Source organism: Periophthalmus magnuspinnatus, chromosome 17, assembly GCF_009829125.3.
Source record: "Periophthalmus magnuspinnatus isolate fPerMag1 chromosome 17, fPerMag1.2.pri, whole genome shotgun sequence".
Classification (NCBI taxonomy): Eukaryota; Metazoa; Chordata; class Actinopteri; order Gobiiformes; family Gobiidae; genus Periophthalmus; species Periophthalmus magnuspinnatus.
The window spans coordinates 7,625,130-7,638,737 of record NC_047142.1 but is presented as its reverse complement, the minus strand read 5'-3'; the positions used below and the strand labels follow the sequence as shown (position 1 = coordinate 7,638,737).

The 13,608-nt window shown below is 38.2% G+C and overlaps 1 protein-coding gene across 1 annotated transcript; it reads right to left on the bottom strand.

Moving 5' to 3' along the window:
* Positions 1 to 42: 42 nt before the first annotated feature.
* On the bottom strand, positions 43 to 5,473 carry bcl6ab (BCL6A transcription repressor b). The gene is made up of 9 exons (XM_033982740.2): positions 5,372 to 5,473; positions 3,955 to 4,126; positions 3,659 to 3,880; positions 2,903 to 3,589; positions 2,725 to 2,807; positions 2,462 to 2,632; positions 2,255 to 2,385; positions 1,414 to 1,551; positions 43 to 1,062 (listed from the first exon to the last, which is right to left on the bottom strand). The coding sequence occupies exons 1-9, from the start codon at positions 5,400 to 5,402 to the stop codon at positions 919 to 921; spliced, it is 1,779 nt and encodes a 592-aa protein (XP_033838631.1). The 5' UTR covers positions 5,403 to 5,473; the 3' UTR covers positions 43 to 918.
* Positions 5,474 to 13,608: the final 8,135 nt, after the last annotated feature.

Sequence of the window (13,608 nt, the reverse complement as noted above, 5' to 3'; positions counted from 1 at the left end):
AAATCTATGGCAAAAATATTAATAATGTATAGAAATAATGAATGGCAGTGCAACAAGATATAGCTTTTATTCTCTTGTTGAAAATATGTACAATTACAAAGGCAGATGCTTGCATTATAGATATTCCTGAGCACTTTGTATAGCAACACACACAAGTTTAGCTTCTAAAGCGATGAACCACTGCTGTACCGAACTAAAAGCCTTAAGTACTAGATGACAAATTAGAAGAGCAATGTGTAACATCAGGTGGGGTGACACTTTACATGAATAATCTGGGAGGAATACATCTGAAAACATGAGTGTATGGCACTTTCATTCTAGGGTTTAACATGTGTCTGTGACATGTAAGGCTAGAAAATACAATCACATTTTTATAATCCTGCAAATCGAACCTTATGCAGCACCGTAAGATACATTCAGATATGTTTAACACAAGAGCATAGTTTAGTAAAAATACAGTCTTTCTTAAAAAATAAAATATGATTTACTATATTTTGAATGTGCAAAAATACAAAGAAAGCGCAACAAAACAGGCCAAAAAGACATAAAATGTATATACAAAATTTTGCGTATATTAACAATTTGTACCATTTACTATAAAATAAGATTTTATACATCTGTACATACATACATTCATACAATGCTATCAGACGGCCATGTGAAAATATATACTTATATCAAAACAGCTGATTTGACCACCGCTGAGCACTGATCTCAAAACCTCAACTGTAACAGAAGTTCTTAAAACAAATTAGCCCTTCAGTGCTGCATTTCATTGTGTGTAAAATATAGTACCAGCTAAAATTCACATTTAAGTCATAATATAATCTGGTTTCTCTACATGGGCATAAAGCTTACATATACTGATGAGCATTCTTTAAAAATACACTGAATCAAATGTACACTTCGAATACGTTTTCAGCAAGCATTAACCAGGCCTCTGTCTAGACTGCTGGTGCCCCTCCGATACTGGGCCTTCGTGTTGGTCACCGCCCCGTGCTTCTGCCGCAGATGGAGCCTCAGCTGACTCTTGTGTCTGAAGTGGAGATCACAATTTTCACACTAAAAAAAGAAAACAAAAAACTCTTTTATCACTGCACAACCATGTAGAAGAAGTTAAAGACCCTGTACTGGATTTTTTTCACCCATGTAATTTGTGTACAGATGTATTATATAAGTAGCTCTTGAAGTCAAAATGTGGCAAATGTGTGCTGAAAGCAACTATTTATAAAGCGGTTTATTGTCTGACAATTTAAAATGAACTAGTTCTTTTTTCACATTTCTAAGACAGTAAAAATTAGGCACTACACCTTTAAGTGTAGGAGCATTAGTAGTATGTACAGGGATCACAGGGTCACTAGGGTTAATCTTTTTTACAGTCTAAGTGGATAAGGGGCTGGACCTGGCACTCACATGGTATGGTTTCTCTCCCGTGTGGATGCGCATGTGGCTCTTGAGTGTCTGTAGGTGGCGGAAGTGAGTGCCACAAATCTCACATGGGTATGGCTTCTCTCCGGTGTGGATTAGGACGTGGGCACGAAGATGGGCCACCTAAACACAGGTGCACATAATTAGTAACCAATAAAAGTCAAAGTTGCATTAATGTCAAAATATTAAAAGTGCCAAATTGTGAAAAATTGACTCTTTTGAGCTCTAAGCCATGCTATAATGTTATCTTCTAAAAAAAAAAGCATACCTGGAGTTGTGTTTTGTTTCATTCACATATACTTGAGTAATCCTTTATTATTCGTTTGTCTATATCTCCAAAGCTCAAAATGCTCTGTTCCACATAACGATGTCATTAAGCGGTAGTTTCCAAGTTAACAGTTCACTTTTACCTTTAGTTCAGTAGAGATTGGTAATCCCAGGGCTGAAATCATCCAAATGATTCTAGTGAAGTTGTATGGAGTTTAAAAACACAGTATAGCACTTCCTGTATTACCACATGACATCGCAAGGTGGAATAGAGTGTTTCCTGCTGCTTTTGTGTGTTAAACATGTGTGAATGAAACAAAACGCAACTCTGGGTATGTTTTTGATGTGGAAACAACATTATAACATAGATCATAAAATAGCACAATATACTTAAATAGAAGGTAGTGCTCAGTGCTCTAAATTATAATTTGAATACAGTGTGATTGAAGAACACTACCAAAACAATGATTTCTAGTTGATTATACATACTATACAAATGCTAATGAATTAAAGATTTTTTTTCTGCATTTTGAATTCAAAGCAGCCGATTTTGCCTTACCTGTACAAATCTGGATCCACATGTCTCACACTTGAATGGCTTTTCTCCCGAGTGGATGCGCGTGTGGGTTTTGAGGTTGGCCGGTCGGTTAAACTGCGCTCCACAGATGTTACAATGGTACGGTTTTGCGCCTGGAGATTTTCCACAAGGTTAATCAACACAATCAGTGAAAATGATTTAATTTAAAAGAGTGATTTATCATTGTACCTGTGTGAACGGTTTTGTGACTGGCTAGGTTGCCTTTGTATCGGAATGAGGCTTGGCAGCAGTCACATTTGTATGGCTTGTTGTCACTGTGAGCTTCAATTGATCGCTCTCTTAAAGATTCTTCCTCCGAAAAATGCGGATCACAACCATTGCACAAGTATGTGTTTTTTTCTACAGATAGAAAACCACTAATTAATCATCCATTATAAGCAAAATGGTAGAGCTGTGTGATATTGGACATTGAAAAATCATAAGGCACATACCACAGTTTGAATATTCTGAGTGCAGTCTGGTGGTGATCTCACTGGGTACCGAATCTGGAGAAAGACGCTGAGGGCTTTCGCAGCTGTCAGGAAAATTAAAAAAAATATTATTATTATTAGTCACTACTTAGTCATTGCTTGCTCCTAATGTCAACTTAGTGTCTGATGAAACTGTTACCTGATACTGCTACAACTGCTTTGGTTTAGTTCATCTCTTTGGTCGCTGAGTCCGTCTTCACTCTGGCTTTCATGGAGTCCACTTGACTCATTGCTGTGCAGACTGTGTGTTGGAGAATCACTTCCTATGTTCTCCTCTTGTCTTTCTTTGTTATCTGATGTCTGGTTCATCAGGATAAACTTGAACTTTTTCCAGTTGTGGGCTTTGGGTTCTTTAGGGCAGTGCTCTTTCAGGTTAAGTGCTGCATTCTTGCAACTGCTGGACTCTGTGGGCGAGTTAGGCTGTCCGTCAGATCTTAAAGGACTCTGGGGACTGCAGATGAGGGGTTTGTCAAAGACAGGGGACCGTCTTAAGTATTTAGCCTGAGGATGGTGCACATTGTCTTCCATTGGGGTCTCTGGGTCGTGAAAGCTGCTGGCCAGTTGGATTATAGATGAGACGTTTTGGTGTCCCATCAGGGTTGTGTTAGAGCAAAAAGTACTTGTTCTAGGGAGTGGGTGGATCTTACCGCTTCCCTCAGACACTGAGTGGTCATTATAGACTTGGTAAGAATTAGAGGTGTTAATTCCTCTAAAAACATTGGGGGCATAGCTTCTGCAATCCTCAGTAGCAGAGTGATTGAAACTCTGGTTTGTCTCAGCTGACTTAGAAGCATGAACGTCATCTTCTGTCTGCATTGGTGGGTGCCTTTAAAGACATATTTACATTAAGACAATAAAGTCAAGCCTATTACACCCGCTTAAGTGAAGGTTGTACCTGGTTTTAACGAAGCGCTGACAGGTGTCTGCAACATGCTCCATCTGTAGATACAGAGCCACATTTAAGGTGGCTAAGATGTGACTGTCGTTGAGATTGAGACAGGATGTGTACATGAAGTCCAGCAAAATGGAGAAGCTCTTAGGGTCCACTCGGGAGTCCAGAGTGATAGATCTGAGGTTTGCATTCTCTGGATCCATGAAGACCGAGTAGAAGAACCCACTATGAAGTAATGGATTTGTAAATATCTTATGAAGAAAACTTTATTTAAATGTTGTTAATGACTGTGATCATACCTGCAAGCCACCAAAACGGCTTTGTGAGCATGAAAATGTTGCCCGTCCACCCGAATAGTGACATCCGTCAGCATGTTTCTGCTTCGGAGGCGGTTGAAATTAAACAGGACGTAAGTCGCATGTCGGGTGAACTGAATACAGCCATCTGTAGCTGTGGTCATGTTGTCAAAATCTGGGGGAAATGAAGAACAAATTATACATTATGAAAAAGATATTGAATGTTAATTCAACATTATAATGCCTCTATAAATAACATAAGTAATCATCATAATCATCATAAATTAGTATTAATATTATAACTAGACAACCGTAAAAATGTATTTGCACTACTTGACCACAGCGCGGCGCCACAGCCCTAAAACAGCTCGGGGCGGATCACCTACAACTACAACACTTCAAAGAGCTGTAGGGGCTCGGGCGGATACCAGTTTATTGCGTAACTTGTTTAGTTGTAAACTATTATTAACCAGAAACGTTTCGCTTAGATCCTTAGAGATAACACAGCTTTTGCAACTTCCTTTTACAATGAAGATTATTAGAGTTTTCTACACGAAGATTACGACTTGGAGTGTTGTTTTTTTTTAACATTTACATTACCATATAAGTTAAACACGAATCAAAAACATTGCAGATGAGTCTAAATTATTCAAGCATAGTTAATTATTGTCTGTTTTTGTCTTGTTTTGCGGTGTTTTTAGGCGCACTCGCACTGGCGCAGTCCTGTCTCTGTGGAGCACATTCCGTCCTTGGCTCAGATTAAGTTGTGTAGACACACATCGGTTTCCTGTTCCTCCGCAGTAGTAACAAGTAACAACTCGGATTTTATTCGTAGAATTTCTCAGGCTCAACTAATCTCACCAGCGCCTCTAAAATGAGTCAAAGCGTCCAACATTTTTACACATCGCGTTTTTTGGTTTGTAGCACGCGGCCAAAGGACATTTAAGTTTGTAAACTGTCATGTTCAAGTCTGTTCAAGTTTACTTTGCTCAAAAAGCAGCGGCACTACTTTTTGCGTTATTTGTGTTTTACGTTTGCGCCAACGAGGTTAAGATTTTGCGTAATAAGAGGCCGTAATGCAGTTTTTTTTAGTGTGGTACAGTGGCTAAACCAGTGTAACGAGTCCAGTTGAGCCATTTTATCTCCAGGAGTCACAGTCCTGACGCGGTGTTAGGCTCAACATACTACAACATGGCACTGTTTCCCACAGACTACAGATCTGCGCTATGTCTGCCCAAAACATTAAAACACATTCACAATAAATTTGGAATAAACTGTCAATTAACTTTCTAAGAATAAGTATAACAAAGTGTTCTAAAGAAGAAAAAATACAAGCCAGCCCTAAACTAGACTTCCTTCCGCATCTCCTTGACTTCTGGTCTAATACTGAGAAATAGGAAAGGATAGAAAAAACAGTCACCTTGTAAAAGTTTCCTCGAAACTCTGTGCATCACCAGTTCTCAGAATCCAATTCTAAGAAACACAGGGGCTTACTTCTCGGAATTTCAACAGAGGACCGCACCACTTGGGCAGAGGCGGGAGGGTGCGCTGTGCCAGATGCGTCTTTACGCACAGTCAACTAGCAACGGGAAGAAAATAACATTGTTTTTCTGACAAAGGTTGCCATATGAATGTAATTATTTTTATTTCTTGGAGTCAATAGCTGTTATATGTTCTTTAATATAATATATAATAGTAAAGTCGTCTGGAGTTTCACTGCATAATGGACTCGCCCAAAAGCAAGGTCAGCTGACTGACTTATAAATATGTGGGGAACTTGAGAGCTTGTTCTCGGAGATCTGGCTTTCACTTCAAAATCTTACGCTTCTCTAAATGCTGTGAAAAAATCTTTTTATTATTTTTTCCTCGAGTCGCGTGTTTTCTTGCGGTTTCAGTGCGCTTCTTGTTATTGGACTATAATACAGTTATGACGGGAGTAATCGAAAGGTTTTGCATCGTTGGCGACTGGAGGAACTAAACGAACCTTTTTACATTTATGGAAATTAAGATAATTATTGTAGTGTATTTTCGTACTATAAAGAATCGTGTCTATACGTTTCCTAAATAACAGTGTTTAAATAAGTAAGAAGATTTCCACCACAACGTTTTGTCAGACAATTTGCAGCGTGTAAATGAAGCTGTTGTAAGAACTGGTTTTAGATTAGAAAGTTTTTCCTAATAGTATCATCATTAGGCCTACATTAGCCTGAATGCGTGCCAAAACACCTGAATGAACATAGACAACATCTACACAGTGCCCAGTCAGTATGGCACCGTTAAACCACTAAGTACAACTTATTGGCTGGAGTCCCAGATCATGTTATTGCTGTACGTGTGTGTGCTATATGAGTACATCGTGTGCAGAGGATGTTCTTAGCTCTCCCAGACCTAATTTACCCAACAGCAAACAACTTCCCACAGCTTCAGCTATCACAGATGTGAGCCAAAATCCAGAAAGGAACACTAAACACTCCCCAACTGTTTGTTATTGTAGTAGCCTATAGTACACGGGCTGCATATAGACCCGAGGCTGTAATAGCAAAAGGGCAGAGAGTTAGACCACTGCAGAGACTCCCTACTCTTCATTAACTTAAACCACTCAAGTGATTGATTTCTCCCATAGAGGAGTTTATCACTATGGTACATGTGTTACTGATACAGTACCTGGCTTTTTAGAAAGGGGATTTACATTGATATGTGACTATGGAGCAATGATTCCCCTCTGACGAACCTGCCAGCAGACATAAGGATTCTTGTCCTTGGCCCAAGCCCAGTCCTTATATAAAGGTCTTATATAAATCTATGTGTGTAGCGGTTTTGTGTAACAGTGCAAACAGAAAAACTTAAAGGATCACATGGCTGAGAGGGGTAATATTATCCTCAATGCAAACAGTGCAGAAAGACACCATCATACATCCAAGTAACGTGTTTTTGATGAAGAGAGGATAAGAAAGTTGTGGTTTGCATTTAATGTTTGCAGTTTGAAACAGATGACATTCGACTGTACTTTCTTCTTGTGTCTGTACCAACCCTCAATAAATAAAATGAACATGCACTTTCAGCATGCAAAGAGACAACCATGGAAGATGGAATTTTCTATTTCCATTTTTTTCTCTTCAATGAAATCAACAGTTGGTAGTTAATAAGCAAATACTAGTCATCTGAATATATTCTTGTATGGCAAGACAATGTAATCAATGGGAGGTCATAGATGATTTCCTGACATCAAATGAGGGGTGAGAGGACAGCATTAAATGCATGCATTCTTAATAACAGATTCATTGAGTCAAATGCTGCACTGTGCAACTTTCCAAACAAATTAATAACATCTCCATGCAGTTTTATTGTGGGTGTTTTTTAATACTTTGACACTGTAATTCTGTTGTATGTATATTTAAAGATTACAAAATTTCCTTTTTAGTGTCATTCATCCACTTGTCCCTCAGACTAGTCTCTCACTACTCCCTCTCATCAAAACAACAGTATAACCCCAACTTTTGCTCCCTCCTGTAACAGTCCTCCTCTTTTTATCCCCACATCTGCAGTTTATTTGATCCTTCACATTTAATTCTATAGTCCATGTCATAGCTTACCCCACTCCACACTACCTCTAAAACATGTACAGTACATAGACATAAGCCTAAGCCGAGTGTGAATTAACATAATGGGTGTAAATCTTGTTAAACTCCTTATAGGTGCAAAAGTCTTTACGTTAAAGAAATGGCTTGAAATAGACACGTAGCAACCTCCCCGTGTGTGTTACCATATAGTTCATACAGAAATAGCTCTGCAGTTTTATTTTCTCAACGGTATTCAGCGTGTCATCACTGTTACCTCCCATAACCTTGCAGTCCATATTTTTAACTTTGACAAGCATGCAGACACATACTTCTCTGACATACAACCTGTCTTACTTTAGCACTCTGCACCCCAGCGCTCCAGTCAAATAAGTCATTGACAATGATAACATTGCATATAAACAAAGTAATGCTGCATAAAGTGGATAGAGTTTGTTTTTGTTTTTGTTTTTTTATCTCGCTGTTATCGTTACGGATGCAATGCATGTCTAAATGTTCTGTATGTAAGTGCCACAGCTGTGGTGATTCATTATTGTCCACATAGGGATTTGAAAAAAAATGGGGCAGTGCTACATTAGATAATTCATCAGCAACAAATTGATACTTTGCAGCTGATGTCATCAACAGTCCCTGGGTGAGGTGAGGCTAACTGTATAGGCACTGCTCTGTGTGAACATCTGTTACTCAAGTTAGACTTAAATCGGAGCATTATCTGACCATAAATATCTAACTTCGCTGGAACTACAGCAGGTGAGCTGAATTCTGCTACTAAACAAGTCACTCACATAAAATTACAGTCACAAGCTCGTTAGCATTAGTAGCACAGTTTCAAAATCAGCCCCCTAAATGTGACCATGAAAGCTCGTATTGATCACAGGCTGACTATTTTAAAACTGTTTTGCCAGTGTTTGCTAATGTGTGCATTGTGTTACCATGGTAACTGCCGATTCCACTCTAGACATAGATGCAGAACCCCCCCCCAGTGTGATGTCACTCCAAAGTACCAATTCAAACAAACACAGAGTGAGTTCAGGTAGTTTTCCTCTGGCCTGCACAAACTGGTTTTGGATTTCCATGCTTCTTGGGGACATTACACTGACTTACATAATTTCCCGCAGACCAATCCTAACCTTAAAGAAGACATATTGTGCTTGTGTCTGCTAGTTATAATCTGTGACACCTGTGGATCATTATAATTTGTACATTTTAAATTGGTACATTCATCTAAAGTGAATTAAGATTAACCTAAACCCTAACCATGACCTATTTTACCCAGATCTTGACTTTAAACAATGTTGTTCATCTAATAATAAATGAGATACATGTCATGGAGACCTGATTTTTGTCCCTATAGGCGATGCAAGAATTGAGGTTGTCTTTCTTATTCTATAAAGCACTTTGAATTACTTTGTGTACAAATTGTGCTATACAAATAAACTTTGCTTGCCTTTGTATAGATTTAATCCCTATGTGAAAAGTACCACATGGCAGACTGGTTGATGCTTCTGTCAGAAAAGAGATGGAGGATTCTGTAGATGGACCTTTTCTGCTGTGGAGCTCAACAGCCCTCCCCCATGTTACGGAACGAAATTTCCCATTCATTTTCCGATAGACTCCCATTAAAAGTTTGAAAACTTGCTCAAGGCTAATGAGCTATGTGATAACTAATGACCTCAAGGACTATGATTTCATTTAAACCACTTAGTTATTAAAATATTGTGCTGAATCTTGCATTTTAAATTCGCTTTTTGGCTTTAAAATGGCCGCATTATGGATGTTAGTTAGCACATAGCTGGTTAGCCTCCACGATAGCTTTGAACTCTTAAAATTAGCTTTTTAAGATAAGTCTATGGGAAAAGTGAATGGAAAATTTTCTTCATTGTCGAGCTTCATTTCAGTTCAGATGTCAGTACTGACGCTTAAGTTTTCTATTTTGTCCATTGACCTTTTTCCGCCCCGCCCATTTTTGCCTCTAACTAATTGTTCCTAAACCACTCCTTCCTTGTGGCGGCGCATCTGGTTAAGCGGGAATGCCATTCTTTTCAATGGAAAATTTGACAAAAACTTTGCCATTATGATATAAAATTTGTGTAACGTGTTCTGTGTTCATATGCAACAAGTCAACAATCCACCGATTCTCTGGGAGGCTTTAAAAAGGCTCTGTAGTCTCTATAGAACTTATCTGCTGTCAAGATCGGCAGTCTTGTGTAAAATAATACAACCAGAATGACGATTGCGGCGCCTACAGCAAATTCCAGAATAAGGTGAACCTATCTTATGCCTTATATCTACATGAATCCAATACAGTTCAAATATGTTCATTATTTTATTTAATTCAGTAATCAGTGACTCCGTAGTAGCATTGAATAAAGTGCAAACATTGAGAGATCGTCAAATAATCTTTTCAAACATTAACTGATTTATCTAAGTGGCCTTAACTGAAAATTGAATCAATAGTCAACTCAGTACTTCTGGTTTGGACTTGATACCTGATAGTATCTTTATCTGTACTGTATTGGTGTATCTTTACTCTCTGTGCTAAAGCCCACTGGCACTGGCTTCCTCCTACCTTCCAAAAACATGCTCTTAACTTTGTATGTCTTATTACTTTAAATTATAATACTTGGATATAACATTGGGGCAAAGGTTAAGGTACATTTAATTTTACTGTAGGCAAATGTATCCTGTACTCACTACAGTGTAGAGTCTGCACACCTGACAGGCACGTTGAAGGAAAGGCACTTAGCTGGAAATGTTTTTTAAGAAGACTCCCGCACACTGTCTCATTCTTGGTTCACTTTTATTAGCACAACGTTTTAGTCCCTCTGCCCTATTACAGGTATGATTCACACATCTGAAAGCTGAAATGCATGGTTCTTTGTGAAAGTATTGCTCTGTTCGCACTTTCATATTATTTGGTCCTATAGAACAAGTGCAATTTGGTAGACTTGGTTTGGTTCTGTTCTAGTCCTGATTTAGTCTGTTTCATCCAGATCCTAATATTTGCATTTTGATTTTGTAAAACTTCTGTACTGGTTGCCCTTCATGTTGCCGCTCTATCTATTTTTTAAGCCTTGGGAATAGGTACAAAGAGTACAGCGACCTGTTACCTTCAGTGAGCAAAGTAATTAGAATGCAGTACTTTTTTAAATTGTGCCACATTTTGTAACCAAAGTGAACCCATTTACAAGTCTTCATGGTTTATACACTTGTTTTCAAAGAATGCATGCATGTACAACTTCTTCTCTTAGATGTTCTGTCCCTCTTCTTGAGCTCCATGTAAAGAAAGCAGTGTGTATCATGTTAACAAGCTCGCCCCGCCCCCTTCGTCCGCTTGCCCTGTGAACCCTCCTGAACCTGACCCAGACGCAGACGGATATCAACGTGCTTGTCCCAAAACATGACCCCAGCACATGGTTGCATGACAGGGTTCAAAGGTCGGGATGGTAAAATATTACTCCACAATGACCCCAGTCATAGCAACGCAAATAACTCCAACAGGAATGAGCTTTTCTGCTGGAGTCAAGAGCCTGAACTTGGATTTGGGGAGCATTGAGTTTGAGGTAAAAATATGATTATGGCAAGTCTTCAATCATGAAGAAATCAAAAGCAAAAGGATGACTTATGTATCTGCCAGTGTATTTGTAGCAAGAAAGATACATAGTCACTTTTCAACAGCTCCAGATGAAGTAACCATGTGCTGGACATGCAAAGTCCATCTGAGCTCCATGACCCTTGTACATACTTTAACTGTATAAGCCTTTAAACAACAACATAAGCAGTATAGGTAAACTGAGAAAAATGTTTTCATTTATGAACTCATATTTTATAGAAGAAAATGTCATCTGGACTAAAACTCATTTTCCTTAGTGCAAATTTCTGAAGACATTTTCAAACATCTGACCTGTTTCACATGTATGTTTTCTAAATCCTGTTTGACCCTGTAGTGACAAAATAAACTACTTACCTACTTGGATACGTTGTAGTTGCTCCTCCATATGACTGTCATAAGAATATACTGCCTCAAATACACTGAGCATAGATGTATTTTAAGAGCGGTTGAAAGCTGGCTGCTGTTTTAAATACATGTGTACATTATGTGAATAAGTTACATAAGACATTTTTGGACACTATTACATTTTTTACAATGCACTGGCTTCTATGGTTTTAATAAAAAAACAATAACTTGCACAATAGAGACTGCTATCAGTTCTTGGAAGTTGATTTCTGGCTGCATACTCTGAAGGCAAAAAGTTTTTGCAGGTGCTCACATGACTAGAGGGACCTGCGGGGAAAGGCAAAGAAGCATTTTCATTCTTACCGTTGATAAATCAAGACATCAAGGATGTTGGTTCACACAGTTCAAACCACAAATACACATTTTAGATCTTTCGTACAAAGTGAACTGACAGAAAGCCAACATTCTGATGTTGTTTTGGTCTGGAGGCATACAAGGACACAGACAGATATCTTTGTGGTCCGGGATTAAATTAAATCTTCTGAAAGGAACACATGAATACTAGCTTTGTTGGAGCAAACTGAAGAATGCATCCTTAGTGTGAGCAGGCCTGTTGGTTTGTAGGATGAAGCATGGAGAGCAACTGTAGAGACAAAGAAGCATCTGGACATTAGGCATCTGGACATTAGGAATGGACAAGATCTCGTGTCACAAACTCTCACAGGACAGAAATGCCAGGACTGGTAAATTACATCTTTCAAGAAGCTGTAGTTGCAAAAAACAGTGATACATGACAGATTTGTTTATTTGTTTATCAGGGACAATGCACATAAAAACCGTGACCTACACTCGTATGTTTGTGCCAGGTTATAGCGACATTTCTAATTTCCACCTTCAGTCCCTGGACAGGCTGGTGTCATAAATGGTATACACAGCAATAAAATACAATGTATATTAATGCAATCATTCATCCAGTTAATAAGTAAGTATAAGTAAAGCTATAGTCCACTTCGATGTCAGTTACAACATCCAAATAAAAATGGCTGCCCTCAAATGAACTTTAATGAATGGCATCAAGAGTCATTTGAGGTGAACTTTAGAATACATATTTGTTAACACTTTTATTACACACATGTATTTCACCTGGGCTTCCTACAACTTTTTCAAAACATCTCATTACTTGGTTAACCTTGAATACAACAAGAAAAAATAGTGAAATGTTTTGGACCTAAAAGACATTATTAATTATCGTTGAAAAAATGAAACTGAGGCAGCAGCTGTGGTAAGAGTACCAGTATAAGACTGTAAAGGGAAATTAGAATCAGAAATATTCATTAACTAGTGTCAATGGGCCCAAATGTCAGGAGCTGGTGACTCTTAACAACACATTCTGAAGTGCGATATTGCTTCAGGAACCATAGACATTCATACTTAAACCTAAAGCAAGATTAAACATTTTCTTTATACAAACAGCACCAGTTGGTTACAGCATTTTTAGCTCATTTCTTTTCCCCCTTTTTAAATAAAGTACATAACGAACGGTTTTAAACATAAATAAAACATAGCATACATAATTCACAACCAATGTAATAAATTAGATTAAATAAATGTAAAAAAAAAATAAAGATATATGGGCACATCCATAAGTCATATATAATAATATGTAAGGATATAATTTGAAGATTAATATTGTCCCTGAACCTGACGTGCTCTGTGCTTGCCTTTACATTGTCCACTTTGCATTTTATTTGGATTATGAAATATTTGAATTATGAAGTATTTTCATGGACCATTTACATGAATGGATATATTATTTTGCTGATATTTCTTTGTCATAGCTGGGCATGACTTTTCCCCTTAATAACTGTCTAAGAAATATTGTATTGAACATTATGTCTGGCCTGTGTGAGTCCCATTTTCCATAGTCCGATGTTTTCCTGGTCACCTGCAGATTCAAGCACCACCTCAATGTCCGCCCATCACACCTGTGGACTGTAGAGCATTTGTAGAGTGTTTGTCCGCTGATCCAAAGGTTGATAGTTTAAATCCAGCTCCCACGGGTGCTGGTTCCTTGATGTAAAGAGCTTTAAGTGCCTTGAAGGTGGAAAAGTGCTACAGAAA

Excerpts from the sequence above, each read along its gene's own strand:
- bcl6ab (XM_033982740.2), bottom strand. The coding sequence starts at position 5,402 with ATGCACAGAGTTTCGAGGAAACTTTTACAAG. Across the intron at positions 4,127-5,371 it reads TTCGAGGAAACTTTTACAAG|ATTTTGACAACATGACCACA; the intron begins GTGACTGTTTTT and ends CATTTCCCCCAG. Across the intron at positions 3,590-3,658 it reads CAGCGCTTCGTTAAAACCAG|GCACCCACCAATGCAGACAG; the intron begins GTACAACCTTCA and ends ATGTCTTTAAAG.